At 66.1% G+C, this 13,684-nt stretch overlaps 2 protein-coding genes across 2 annotated transcripts; both read right to left on the bottom strand.

Moving 5' to 3' along the window:
• Positions 1–1,163: 1,163 nt before the first annotated feature.
• Positions 1,164–2,003, bottom strand: EMIHUDRAFT_217195 (hypothetical protein; the record flags this gene model as incomplete). The annotated part of the gene is made up of 1 exon (XM_005761248.1): positions 1,164–2,003. The coding sequence occupies one exon, from the start codon at positions 2,001–2,003 to the stop codon at positions 1,164–1,166; it is 840 nt and encodes a 279-aa protein (XP_005761305.1).
• A 3,786-nt stretch (positions 2,004–5,789) lies between these two features.
• On the bottom strand, positions 5,790–9,116 carry EMIHUDRAFT_453008 (hypothetical protein; the record flags this gene model as incomplete). Its single annotated transcript, XM_005761247.1, has 7 exons — positions 8,404–9,116; positions 8,036–8,300; positions 7,892–7,959; positions 7,280–7,342; positions 6,972–7,100; positions 6,465–6,737; positions 5,790–6,229 (listed from the first exon to the last, which is right to left on the bottom strand). Coding segments are annotated over exons 1-7 (1,905 nt in total), but the record flags the coding sequence as incomplete, so codon positions are not given.
• Positions 9,117–13,684: the final 4,568 nt, after the last annotated feature.

Below are 13,684 nucleotides of genomic sequence, written 5' to 3'. Positions count from 1 at the left end.
GGGCAACCCGGTGCTGACCGGGCCTCGGAACGAGAACCCGACCCTCGAGCAAGTCGAGGCGAGACCGCACGGGGGCGGGGCCTGCGTTCCCTTCCCCCCAATCTCCGAGTCGAGGGGTCCGTTTTCGTGTCTTTCTCTAGGCAGTCTTCGAGGCCTACCTCGCGGAACTGCGGCGCGTCTTCGATGCGCACAAGGACGCACGCCCTAGACAGCACGCCCTAGACAGCCACACGCAGGGGCGCCCCCTCTAGTCCAGCCGGCGGTCGGAGGAGAGGCCTTCGGCTGCAGCCAGCCGCATGCAAGCGAGAGTCTTTCGGCTGCAGTCAGCCGCATGCAAGCGTGCTGTGGAGACGCTGCACGCTCCCGACGCCCTCTGGAGGAGTGGTCTGGAAGACTGACGTTGGAGGAGGGGTCTGGAGGAGGACTGACGCTGGCGGACTCCACGATGTCGCACGCGCCGGGGTCTGATGTCTGATGTGTCTGATGCGTTGCTCCTGGGCGCTGCCTCAACCTCTCACTGCCAAGCACTCCCTGCGCCAAGCGCACCCCCTCTGCCCATCGCCCACTCGCGTCTTCACACACCCCCTGCAGGACTGACCCCTCGAGTTGACTGTCGCCGTAGGACGCCTGCCTGCCTCCCGAGGTTGCGGCGCGCGGCTTGACCGTCCGTTTCACCGGGAAGCCGGCCGCCGGCCCGAGGCAACCGGAGGCGCCACAGGCGAATCTGTGATGCTGACGGGATTGGGGGAGGGGGGGGAGGGGGGGGAGGTCGAACGGTCTTGGGTGCTCACGCGCCACTGTGGGCACTTTCGTCGACAGCTGCCGCACATGCGCGATACTGACGTAACGGGATGGTGTACCGCGGAGGGTGCGGGCTGCGGAGAGGGAGTCGGAGAGCATCACAGCCTCTCACACACCGCGGTCGAACACGGTCACGGCACACGGGCGGGGAGCTCGAGATTGCCCCGGAGGGGGCGTGCGGGGAGGGAAAAAACACCGAGAGAATAAGGTAAGGTAAGGTAGATTTCTTGTACAAACATTGTACAAACATACCTCTTTTTAAGGGACACCGTTTGCATACAGACAGAGACGACTCCGACAGATCCCTGGGGTTGCCAGTTGCCCCCCCCCCCCCCTCCCAGGTCCCAGCCGCGCGTCTGATCTCAAGCACCCTGCGGCTGCTTGAGGAGCCCGGCTTGGCGGCACGCGCGGCTCTCCTCGAAGTAGTCGCGCGCAGCCTCGGGCCAATGGTGCGTGCCTCCGGCCCTGCTCGCGAGAGCACTCAGTGCGGCTAGGGCGGCGGCATCCTCCAGCCCGAAGCCGCCGTTGGAGAGGCTCGCATAGGCGGCGGCGAGCCGCGCCCGCTGCGCGGCCCTCGCCCCAAACTGCACCTTCGACTCGCCGCCGTCGCCACCGCCGCCCAGCAGCCCGGCGAGGCGATCGAGCAAGCCCGTCAGGTCGTCGTCGCCGCCCAGTGCCGCCGCCCTCGCCTCCTCGAGCCACTCCTCCACCTCCGCGCGGCCCGAGGGCGGCGCCAGCGGCGTCACGTCCCGCATCGTCGCCGCCATCGCCGCGCCGTTGGCCTCCGCAAACTCACAAATCTCCTCGACGCCCGCGATCCCCGCGTTGTCTGAGATGCCGACGCCGGCGCCGAAGAGGGCGGGCGCGAACTCGCCCTCCGCCGCCTCGCACTGAAAGGGTAGCCCGATGTGCGAGAGCACCAACTGGCAGCGGACGCAGTCGAGGCAGCCTGGCCGCGTGCGCAGCCGTAGGGGCGTCAGTCTCCAAGAGGTGAAGAGGAGCCGCGCGTCGTCCCTGGTGTCCCCCGTCGCATCACCCGGCTGCCAGCATCGCTTCCCTTTGCCAGTCCTCTCCCACGTGCGCGCCAGCTCTTGGGAGGCAAACGAGTCGTCGGCGGCGGACTGCGCGACGAGGCGGCTACCCCGCGGGACGGTGGCGCTGGCGCGCAGGAGAGTGCAGTGGAGCAGCACGGCCGAGAACATTCTGGTCACGAAAAAAAAATCTTGGCGGACACACGATTCCAGAAAAGTTTGTGTCCCCGCTCCTCGCTCGCCCGGGCGGAGGGCATGGCCGCGGAGGAGGCGAGTACACGCTGCCAGGCCTTCCGCAGACAGCCTCTTGGGCAGACTGAGGGTCGGCTTTGCGTGGCGTGGCCCGTACGCTGCGCTGCGCAAAGCTGCGTATGCGGAGGGAGCATCCTGTGCTTCCACCGGGAAGTGCGCACCTCCTGCAGCTGGTGGAAGGCCGTGCCGCCGCTCGCCTGCTCCGTGGACAGGGCAGGGAGGCGGCGCCGCAGCGCCGCAGCGTCCGCTGCACGCCGGTGCAGCACTCTGCTGCCTGGTGGGCAGCATGCTGGTGCTGTGCGCGGTGTTTGCGAGGCGGCTTTGGCGTTGTACTGCCAGCCGAGGCGAGTGGCGCGAGGCACGCGCGGCGCCGCGCGTGGCCCGGATGGCGCCTGAGAGCGCGCTCGATGAGCCAGCCGGCGCGGCGCGAGCGCCGTGCAAGCTGGCACATCGTCTGCATGCTGCCGTCGATTCTCTGGTCGACGGCGGTCAATCTCACGATTGTCGATCAAAACCGGCGGGCTTTGTGACGCCGTTTACGCAATCGTTTTTTGGCCTCGCTTTCTCTTTTGCTTGGTTTTATTTTGTTTTTTCGTTTGCGAAGCGACAGAGGGGGGGGCGGGCGGAGGGCCTCTCGTACGATCGGTATGTCGGATACTGGGGCGACATCTCGCACCGCCATCTCGTTGCCGCCGGGTCCAACGCCAAGTACGACAACACCGCTTCCTTCGCCGAGGTGGAGCTCCTCTTCGACCCGGAGCCGCTTCTCCGCTTCACCCCACACCTCGCTGATGACGCGCGCACCGACGGCGCCGACCCGGCCGTCGTCGTGGGCGCCGACGCGAACGGCCGGTGGGGCCCGTGGCGCGAGCAGACGACCGACAACCCGGAGGAGATGTGGCCGGCGCAGTACGATATCCGGCTGTCGGAGCTCGTGAACCAGTACAACGAGGCGGTCGAGTCGCGACGCTTTGTCACTGAGAGCATCTACCTCAAGTACGAGCCACCCGCTGACCACGAGGTGACGGACGTCACTCTCTCAATCACGAACGCGAAGGGCGCGACCAAAGACTTCCCCCTCGCCGCGGGCGCCTCGTGGCACCTCTGTGGCGAGGGCTACTGGGGGATGTGCAAGGACAAGTACGGCGCGTTCACATACTCCGTGCCGCGTGCCGGCGATTACATCCCGTCACACGAGAACCGGGCGATGTGCGAGCACGCCGGCCTTGTCGGCGACACAATCTCGTGGTCGATCACCGCGTTTGACAACACCTCTACGACCGTCGACTTCAAGTCGGGCACGCACACGCTGCTCATCCGCAACAACGCCCTCATCTGGCCAGTGGAGGACGTCGAGGCGTGCACGATGTACGGTTCCAGCGCAGGGGGTGTTGGCTGTGTCAACTTTACCTCGACGCGCGTCTCGTACTCGTTCGTCTCGGGCCCGACCATCGGCGTCGCCGTCGCAGACATCGTCGACGAGCCGGTGCTCTACGGCGGGTACAAGACCCCGGTCAAGGGCTTCGACTTTTCCACCGACTCCTTTGACCTTGCTTCGGTGCAGGAGCTCTACCAGCAGTACCGAGCGGTGCCGGGGCCGACGGAGGACGAGGGCCCGTCAGAAGTACACAAGGTCCGCAAGGCTCGGCTCTCGGCCGCGTACCTACGCGCCTACTACCCGACCATCGAGGGGATGTGAGCCCCTCGACTGTGCGCGCTCATCTCTCGCCACCCTCCCGAAACTCCGTGCCATGCTCGCCTGTCTCGGGCAGGCTGGTAGCTACTCGGGGCGAGAGTACTAGTAGATAGATGCGTGTTCGAGAGCGTTTGGTGGGCGGCGGCATGGCGGTGTGGGCGTGCAAGTGCGCGACCGTGAGCCGTCGGCGCGTGTCACACCTGCCAGCCGACCTGGTGCCCTGTTGTACTTTTGAGTTGGCGTGGTCTCCGTTGTGGTTGCCACCTGTGCCCTATTTGTACTCACCACCGTCAGCTATCTCACACACCGGAGAGGGGGGACGACATTGGGTCGTTGCACGAGTATATAGGCCACGATGTCTCAAATATGATGGGTTTTGACTCATACCAGCTCCTGACGCTATCCCTGGCAGCTCTAATGGGGCCAGGGTCAGTAGTGTTGTGATAGAGGGTGCCCATACTAGCTGCACCGAGTGTGCTCGCAGTGTATGCCACGGCCACCGCCTGCGGCATTGCTCTCGTGCAGCTAGGCGACGCAGGTCCATCAGCAGGGCTCATCCAATGCGAGCGCACATTGTGCGTAGCCGCGCGGGCAGGTGGCAGTGCACGGCCGCACACCGGCTGTGGCGGCTCGTATGCCCCCGGCAGTGCTGCTAGTCATTAACTTGCGTATTAGGGCCGCAGCAGACTGCTGCTGTGGCAGCAGCAGCAGCCTGCTGCTGCCTGATTCAGTCAAGCCAGCGGCGCAGCGAACAGAACGTCAGATCTTGCGCCACCCAGGGCTGGACCTACGTAGTCTGAACTGCGCCTCACCACTGACCGGGAAGGCCGCCAAGTGGGCCAGCGTGTGCGTGTGTGTGGCTACAGCTACGGCAAGTGTCCTGTGACTGCGACACGGGACCACTGGGTTTGTATTACTAACAACGAAGGCGCTCACAAAAAAAACATTTGCCGCGTTGACTAGAAGAGGTCGCTCAGCTGCATCTCCTGGCCACCACGCAGCGCGTACCGGCCCGCGGCGGGCTGCATCAAGCCCTCAATCAGCACAGCGGGCGAGAGCGCGCCTTCGGGCTCCGCCCCGCGCGTCGCGGCAAAGTGGCTCGCCAGCGCCTCGGCCACACCCGGGGCGAGCTCAGCACCGAGCTCCGCACGGGCACACCTACAGCAGCATGGTGGACCTACCCTCGCTAACCGACTCGGACACGCGCTGTCACGACCTGGCGGCGAGGCGGACCGTGCGAACCGCTCGGCGAGCTGCCGCGGCGTCAAATCTGGCAGCGATAGCGTGGCGGGGCAAGCAGCACGGAGCGCCGGCGTGGTACGAAACAGCGACATCAGCTCACCAGACGTTCCAAGCAGCACGACCCCCGACTTCGGCGGCAGCAGCGCGAGGGCGGCGGCGAGGTGGCGGGCGGCCTGTGCGCTGGCCACGAGGGAGTCCGAGTCGTGAAGGAGCAGCATGCCGCCGCCCGCCGCCTCGCGAATATCCTCGAGCCAGGGGGCGGCGTCGCCCGCCAAGAGAGCCGTGGCAGAGCGCTCGACCAAGCGCCCGGTCAGCCGGCCGTGTGCGCGGAGCAGCTCGTGCAGCAGCCGCGCCACCGCCGCGCCGTCGGCGGCATCGGCGCCGACGATGGCGAGGCGGCCGGCGCGATCGAGGAGGCCACTGCCGTCCTCCGCGCCGCCACAGGGGGGAAAGGCCGTGGAGAGGCGCGCGCAGAGCCCGAGCAGCAGCTCGCGTGCTGGCGCCAGCTCGGCGGGCAGCAGGCGGATGCGGCGCAGCACGGCGGCGCGCTCGCCCTCCTCCGACGCGCGGCGGTGAAGGATGCCGAAGTCTTCCGCGAGCAGCGTCCTCGGGTCGGCAGCGCCGGAGTGGGCCGGGCACGGCGCGGCGCCGCCAACCGCGCCGCCGCCGGCGAGGCGAGACGCGAGGCGGTTCATGGCAGCCTACACGAAAGTTCCAGGAAAGGTGTAGGAGAGGTCTAGGAACGGTCTAGAAACGGTCTCGGAGACGCGAGGCGGTTCATGGCAGCCTCGACGACGCCGACGGCGAGGGAGGCGTTGCGCCTCGGGATGTCGGCGCGGTGCTCACGGGCGATGTGCTCGGCAAGTGCCTCCTGCACGCCGTCCGCGAGGCGGAGGCCGTAGCGCGCATGGGCCGTCGAGGCGGCGATGGCGGCCAGCTCCCCGGGCGCATAGTCGTCGAGGCGCAGGATGTGCGGGAAGCGGCGCAGCAGGCCGGGGTCGGCCCGCAGCAGCCGCTCCATCGCCTCCGGGTAGCCGGCAAGGACGCAGCAGAGCGAGGTGCGGTTGTTTTCGAGCTCCGTCAGCAGCGTGCGAAGCGCCTCGTCGGCAAACGAGTCGCCTCGGTCGCCGTCACGCGAGCCGGAGAGTGCGTACGCCTCGTCCAGGAAGAGGCAGCCGCCCATCGACGCGGCGACCATCTCTTTGACCTGCGAGCACGCCCCCCGCTATGTGTCGCCGTCGTCGGGGCATGCTATCTAATCTAGGCAGGGCAAGTGGGGGCGGGGCGCACTCCCATCTCCCCTGTGTACGGTTGGTGAGTGTCCCTACGAAGTGTGTGTGTGTGTGTGTGTGTGTGTGTGTGTGTGTGTGTGTGCGTGTGGGTGTGCGTGTGTGTGTGTGTGTGTGTGTGTGTGTGTTCCAGAAGAGTTGATTCTCCACGACCTGCGGGCACGTCCACCCGATGTGCGTCCCCTTGAGCTCGAGGGCGTTCCTATAGGACAGTTCCAAGACAGTGGAGGGAAGGGTCCCGATGTGCGTCCCCTTGAGCTCGAGGGCGTTCCTATAGGACAGTTCCAAGACAGTGGAGGGAAGGGTCCCGATGTGCGTCCCCTTGAACTCGAGGGCGTTCCTATAGGACAGTTCCAAGACAGTGGAGGGAAGGGTCCCGATGTGCGTCCCCTTGAACTCGAGGGCGTTCCGCTCGACGAAGACGTCCTGAAGGGGGGTGAAGGGGGAGAGGGCGACAGGGGAAGAGGGTATGAGAAGGGGGGAGAGCCTGCGGCGAGGCCTGGACAGGCCAAGACACGGCGAAGCACGGAAGGGCGAGGCAAGGGCAGGCGAGAGGGAGAGAGAGAGAGAGGCCTGCTGCAGCAGCCCGTGCGCGCGCAGCCATCTCGCGAGCAGCCGCGCGGCGGTCGTCTTGCCGGCGCCCGGATTGCCGGTGAGCACGATGTTGAGGCAGCCCTCGAGTAGGCGCGGGTCGCCGCCGCGTGCCACGTACTCCACCTTGGCCTCCAGCTGCGTGAGGAATGCCTTGAGCGGCGCCATCCCCGTGAGTGCCTGCAGCTCCGCCCGCACCTGCCCGTGGGCAGCGGTACCGCGCATGAGGCACGCCTAGGAGCAAGCACAGCGCGGCGGGGCGGGGCGCGGCAGCGATGGGGAGCACGGCGGAGGCGCAGGCCACAGGAGTGTGTCGAGACGAGACGAAGGCGGGTCCTGATGCGTGCAAGAGGAGGAGGCTTTCGGACGGCGCGCACCGCCCGCCGCTGCTCCGCCAGCGACGCGAGGCCGTGCGCCGCGTCGAGTCGGAGGTCCGGCTCCTACGAGACATGGGGAGATATGGGGAGATATGGGGAGATACGGCGGAGATACGGCGGAGCTCGTAGTCCTATGTGCTGAATACGCCAGCGTCGGGGCGGGAGGACGGTGTTGTGCAGCGTCTTCAGAGCACCGCGTGAAGACAACGGATAGGAGGACCGTGAATACAGCGGAGTACGGGTGAGTACAGCGGAATGCGTGCCTCTCGAGCGCTGGTTGGGAGACAAGAATACGTCTTCTCCTTCTAGGGCCATCTTCGGTGAGGAGGAGTGGCGAGCCCTGCAGTCGGCCCAGGGGTAGCCGCGCGTTGCGCGACGAGATTGCACGCTGCGCGAGCTCGCGCGCAAGGTGTGCGTTGCGGAGCGCGATCACGTCACCTTGCAGCACCGGTGTCAACGTCAGCAGCACAGCTCTATCTCTGCTGGCACCGGACGAGCTATCCCATCTGCTGGCACATCGGTGTGAGAACAGTCTCTTCTCGACTGTCTGCGCTTGTGCGTCTCGGGTCCCGGGTGGTGCTTTTCTGTGAGAACGGCCAATCTCTGCGCAACCGTGGACGCAGCATCCAGCTCTATCTGCTGGCTGGCGGAGCAACCGTGTGTGCCCTGTATGTCAGCCCCTCTAGGGCAGCGGTGAGGTGTCACGAGCGTCACTGGCAGCGAGGTCTCCAAGAGGGGCTTTCACGGGGCACTCACGAGGCCACGTCGAGAGGAGCGCGGCTTCGAGCGAGCGGCGTCCGACGTTTGGCGCGAGGGAGTAGCCTGCCTCGAGGAGCTGCACGGCCGCCATGGACGCAATCTCCGCCGGCGCGTAGCTTGGCAGCGCCAGCCGCGACGGCTCGCGCCGCCGGAAGTGCCCGACGCCGCCATGCAACGCCTCCACGTCGGAAGCCGAGCCAACGAACACAAAGCAGTGGGTCGGAAAGTTGCGGAGCACGGCGTCGGCCTTCTGCTTGGTGGCCTCGACACTCGGCGCGCCGAGGCCGTCTACCACCACCGCTCCAACGTCGCGCCTGCAGAGGTCCGGTCCGGATGAGAAAGAGTGCAGGCTGGGTCGACTATACCGCGGAGGCGTCGTGCCGAACGTCGAGGACCATTTGGTCGAGTGTCGTCTCCGTGGTGACGGAGCCGCGCACGACACCGAGGGCGCGGAGTAGACGGCAGATGAGCGTCGCTGCCGTCTTCTTGCCCGTCCCAACGGCGCCGGAGATCAGAACGCATCGCACGTCTGCCGTGTCGCCGACAGCTGAACGCGCCAGGGCGTCCCGCCGCAGGGAGGCGCACAGCGCCTTGAGCGGAGCGAGTCCGACTAGTGCTTCGAGCTCCGTGTCCACCGTCGCCAGCGCCTCCACGTCCAGCCCGCTGCAGCGGCGTCGCAGGTCGCGGTAGGCAGGTGAGCGAGCACGCGCTGCAACCTCGGCCGTGCGTGCGGATGCCGCGGCGGCACGCCCGGCCTCGCTGCGCGCACGGGCGCGCGCAGCAAGGCCGCGCCCCCGGGCGGCGAGGCCACGGAAAGCCGCTTGCAACCGCACCGCGTTCTGCTGCTGCAGGGCTGGCGAAGGCTGCGAATGGATGCGGGGAGGCAGAAGCGGCGCCACTGTTCCGCCGTGGACAGCCAGGGAGAGCTTGATCGGTGGCGTGGGGACATAGGCTGGTACGGCGGTGATGTCGGCACGTTTGTTGACCGCCGAGTGGGCGGCAGGCTCCGGGGCGGGCCGCTTGGCGCTGACCATGGCGGGCACAACGTGATTGCCGAAGAACAACGCTTGAGGCCGAGCCCGCCGTCATTCTGTCAGTCAATCTTCACACCTTGGTCTCGGGAGTCGACACGAGGCACACTGTCACCGGCCGTAGCACCGGGTCCGGACTGCTGGACACACAGCACACAGCTCACAGAACAGCTCACGAGGAGGCGCTGTATATGGGTTCTCGTGAGCGATTTCCTTTTTTTTGATGCCGCCGTCTTTAGATTAGCACCTCCCCCTCTACATCACCAAGCCCGCCGCCGACGCCGCCGCCGCCGTCGCTCGGCTGGCTGCTATCCGCCAGACCCAGCAGCTCCTGCTAGAGCCCGCCGTCTTTTGATTGCGCTGATTGATGCTTGCGGTCCTAGTGTACGCCCAGAGCCGCCGCTCCACCGGGCGTGCTTCGCCCGTCACCTTTGCCACCGACGTCTGCCTCGCCCACCCACCGGAATGCGATGGGCCTGACCACTTCACGTCAAGGATGCTCCCCCGCACCTATGCACTGCGGTCAGGCAGAAGGGTAGAGCACCACGCGGGCGTGAGCGTCATGCTTGTCTCCAAGCACGGCGACACGCACGCGTTCGATTGGTCAAACCTGCTCCACTGGTCGAGCGCGATGCTGTACTCCTCGCTCGTTGTGCAGTCCAACAGCTTGGAGCTGCGCGCACGCCTCCGCGCCGCCACCGCCGCCAGCCGCGGCCGCACGAATCTGAGCGCGCTCGGCCGCACGCTGCTGCCTACGATCCCCGCTTCAACCAGCGTCGTCCACTGCTCGGGCGCAGAGTCATCAGGCACTCCTGCCTACATGGCCCGCGGCGCTCATAGCGAGATGTTTGCTCTGTTGGCGCAATCTGCCTCCCTCTCGATCGCCAACGCACTTGGCATTGCGGCGCCGCCGCGGCCGCCGCTGGCTATCTGCACGCCGCGTCTGATTCACTGCTTCGACGGGCTGCTCTCCTTTCAACCGAAGGGCGGCAGCTCCTTCAAGGACCGGCTGGGTCGGTGGAACAGAGAGATGTTGCTCACAGGCCGAATGCAGCAAGCCGGGCCGAACCTCCTGGCGGCTCCCTTCCTCGCCGCGGCCTACCGCCTGGCTGGGTCCTCCCCACCTGCTGTCGTGCTGCCGCGGCCGCGGAGGCGCGTGGTCCTGCTGACGCGCCGCACCCAGTCACGGTGGACCAACCGGCCAGAGGCCGTGAGGGAGCTACGCGCCATCGCTACAGGCGCTGGAGTGGGCTTTGTCGACGCCGGCGATGCGGAGGCTCTTGGCCGGACGAACCTGCCTGGGGGCGGGGCTTGCTACGCAGCTCGCCCACAGCTCGAGCTTTGGCGGGACGCTTGGCTGGTCATCTCGGTTGTCGGTGCTCACGAGTCAAACCTCCTCTTCATGCCCTCGTGGCCAAAGGCGGCGGGGCTGCTCGAATCCACCAACTGCGGTTTCTTCACCGATTCCTACTCAGTGCTCGCGCGAGCCGTGGGCACCGGTCACCACAAGGCGCAGCAGCTCAACGCTCGCGGCCGGCAGTGTCGCCCGTCCACCTCCCAAGACTACAACGTGCTCAACAGCCCAAGGGAAATGGACCTCCGGAACGATACCCTCGGCTCGCTGCTCCGGAGACTGGTACTACTCCAGCCTGCCCCGCTCGCCACTAACGCCACGGGGCTCCTGCCGGGCAAGCTCCACCCATTCCTAGCAGCGCGGCAGGCGTCTCGGGCGCGAGCCAGCATCGGACAGAGGCTGTCCGATGATGGCTCGCAACGATCAGCATGGCAGCGTCAGCGCCTCCACAGGGGAAGGGGTGTTGGGCGGTTCGCGAGGGTGGCGGCGGCGAGGGCGGCGGCGAGGGTGGCGGCGGCGAGGGTGGAGACGAGGGCAGCGGCGGCGAGGGCGGCGGCGAGGGTGGCGGCGGCGAGGGTGGAGACGAGGGCAGCGGCGGCGAGGGCGGCGGCGAGGGTAGCAGCGGCAGGGCGTATGGGGTAGTCGTCACCGCTTCCTGCCTCGCAAGGCGAAGGGCGGGGCTGTCCCGGGAAGCCGGCGTGACGCGCACATCTTTACCTCCCGTACTCGAGTACGTGTTTGAGTTTGTGCTCCTCCCTTCGCGCTGTCCCCCATCTCGTGGGTGTGGTGTCGGATCAAGAGAATTCGTCGACCGGATCACACATCGCTCATCGGTCAGGACAACACATACGGGGTGTGGACCGTGACGGTTGACCAGGGGTTGTGCGCCGGGCCCTCCTGCTCGGCTCCAGCGAGTAGACAAGTGTTACCATCAACAGAGGAGAAGGATCTGACCTCGGGGCTGATGTGACCAAGCGCTGGTAGCGTGGTTTTACCTCACACCCATGGTCTCACAGTGTGCCGGCAGTCGCCGAGCAGTGTCGCTCACACATGCCGCAGCACAAGTGACTGAGGGCCAGTGAGGGCGAGCCCATCGCTGTCACAGCTGTGGCAGCCGCACAGTAGGCTGTGTCAACTGTGCAGAGCGTGTGAGCAGCAGAGGAGCTGCTCTCAAGGCTTCAGGCGCAAAGAGCTGCATGCCGCCGAAAGCGCTGTCGAGGTTCGCCGAGCGCGGCGCAGGTTGGAGGAAGCCGTCACCGACGAGCGCGTTGGAGTATTCACTCCGGACAAAGACGGGGACACAGCGGATGGTGCGGGGTGTGTCCCCGTCATAGCGGCGAGGCGCGGGACCGTCTGTGGCGAGGTGGGTCGCGTCCTCCGATTTCCGTGAACTCAGCATCCGGCGCTGCGGCCATGCCTGAGTGTGTGGCACGTCGCCTGCCGACGCGCCGCTGCTCGGCCAGCGCGTCGAGCTTGGCGCTCCCTCTAAAACACTTTTACGACACGGTCTCGATGCGCTCGGTACGACGCCTGCGACCCGTCTCCGGTCAAGGGTCAAGTGTTTTCCGTAAACACTCGAGGGCACAACGGAGAGAGAGTCTCTCTTTTCTCCCAGTAAGCTATAAGTACGTACACAACAGACAGGGTCACTTCTCTTTTCGACACTCTCCGCCCCGCTTGCAACGCGACAACGGCTTCATCATCTTCATCATCCTCGATCGACATCCATCGCCGGTGCGGCGGCCGGCGACGGTCGCCAATCGGAGTGCTGTGCACGTGCGTGGGCGTGAGCACCCGCGGTGGCGTGAGTCTGCACCCATGGTCAACGAGTCGCTTCTGCTCGCCCTCCAGAGCTTTGGCCGTGAACCTCTGCTTCTAGCGCCTGGGAGGGTATCACAGGATTTGCGCAGCTATGTTCGTGTGGCCATAAACACATCCTCCCGGACGACGCGTGAGCACTACCGGGGGGACTACCGGTCCGACGTGATAAACGGCGAATGGCACGCGCTCGAAACCTTTGTAGTCGAGATGTTCGTTGCTGCTTTTGCCGCGGAGCTGCGCGGATCGATAAACTCAGGGGTACCACAGATGATCCGCACTGTGGCGGCCTCACTGGGGCGCACTCTCCCCTTCTCTACGCTGGCTTGCAAGTAGATGCGCCACACGCCACGGGGTGGCGCCACAGCCCACCCACGGATCGGCCGGGGACCAAGAGACTCATTCATCCTCACACACTCCTCCCCTGCCGACGTGCGCCGGTGTGTCCTACCCCACCACAGGTGCCAAACGAGTACTGCTCTCCTAGTTACGGTGGCGCGTGGCGACTGAAGAGGCGAGGGCCTGTCGCTTGAATTGGAGCCGTTCGGGAGGACGCTAGGAGGACGCGCCTCTTCGCGTTCATTATGAAAAGCGATTAACCCTCCTACGCAGATACGACAAAATACGTCTGCTCATGGCGCCGAGCCCTGGTCTGGACACCAGATCGGCCCCCCCGCCCCTAACATTAGCCTCCCAGCCGCTCTGTCGGCCATAATGTTAGGGGCGGGGGGGCCAAAATCACGCAAAACCATCTGCGTAGGAGGGTTAATGCGCCAAGTTCAGAACATATATATAGACTGGAGTGGCGATGGGTGCGTTACAAACAGTGATCGGGCACTGCCGCCGATCGATGCTTGGCCGCCGTGAGTCAAGCCAGCCCCAAACTGCGGAGCTCCACTTGCACAGACCGCTCACAGCGGTCACGAGCTGGCCCGCTGGCCGCCTTAGCCCGGCCACAATCGCGGCACAGTCTCTGTCATGTGTCGACGCCGAGACAGTGCAGCCAGCGCAGCCAGAGCATGCCGGCATGGGGTGAGACGGACCAGCAACGCAGCGCTGAGCAATGCACGCGCACGGCACGGGTCAGGCACGACTCCTACAGTCGCGATGCCACCACACCGAACGGCTGGCAGCGACAGCCAATGCCAATGCATGCTGAGGACGAGTGGCGGCGTGCAGCTGCTGACCAACAAATTATCGCCGCGACTCATCCGTAAAGCCGCCACGCGACCAACTCGTGCACAGGCGGCCATACTGAGCGCGATGGCGACACAGCTGGGTGCGAGATAGCGGCCTCCGACCCGTCTCGCGCATTATCTCGGCCTCGTCGAGCAGTACCAGTGACGCGTCCTGTGCCGGCGAGGATGATGAAGCGAGGTGCTCGCGCAGAGTGTGTGCTTCAACAGCGGCGCGAGACCACCGATTAGCTCGGCGATCGACGAC

Source organism: Emiliania huxleyi, assembly GCF_000372725.1.
Source record: "Emiliania huxleyi CCMP1516 unplaced genomic scaffold EMIHUscaffold_72, whole genome shotgun sequence".
NCBI classification, from domain to species: Eukaryota; Haptophyta; order Isochrysidales; family Noelaerhabdaceae; genus Emiliania; species Emiliania huxleyi.
The sequence above is the reverse complement of the archived record's forward strand: the minus strand, read 5'-3'. Positions and strand labels throughout refer to the sequence as shown.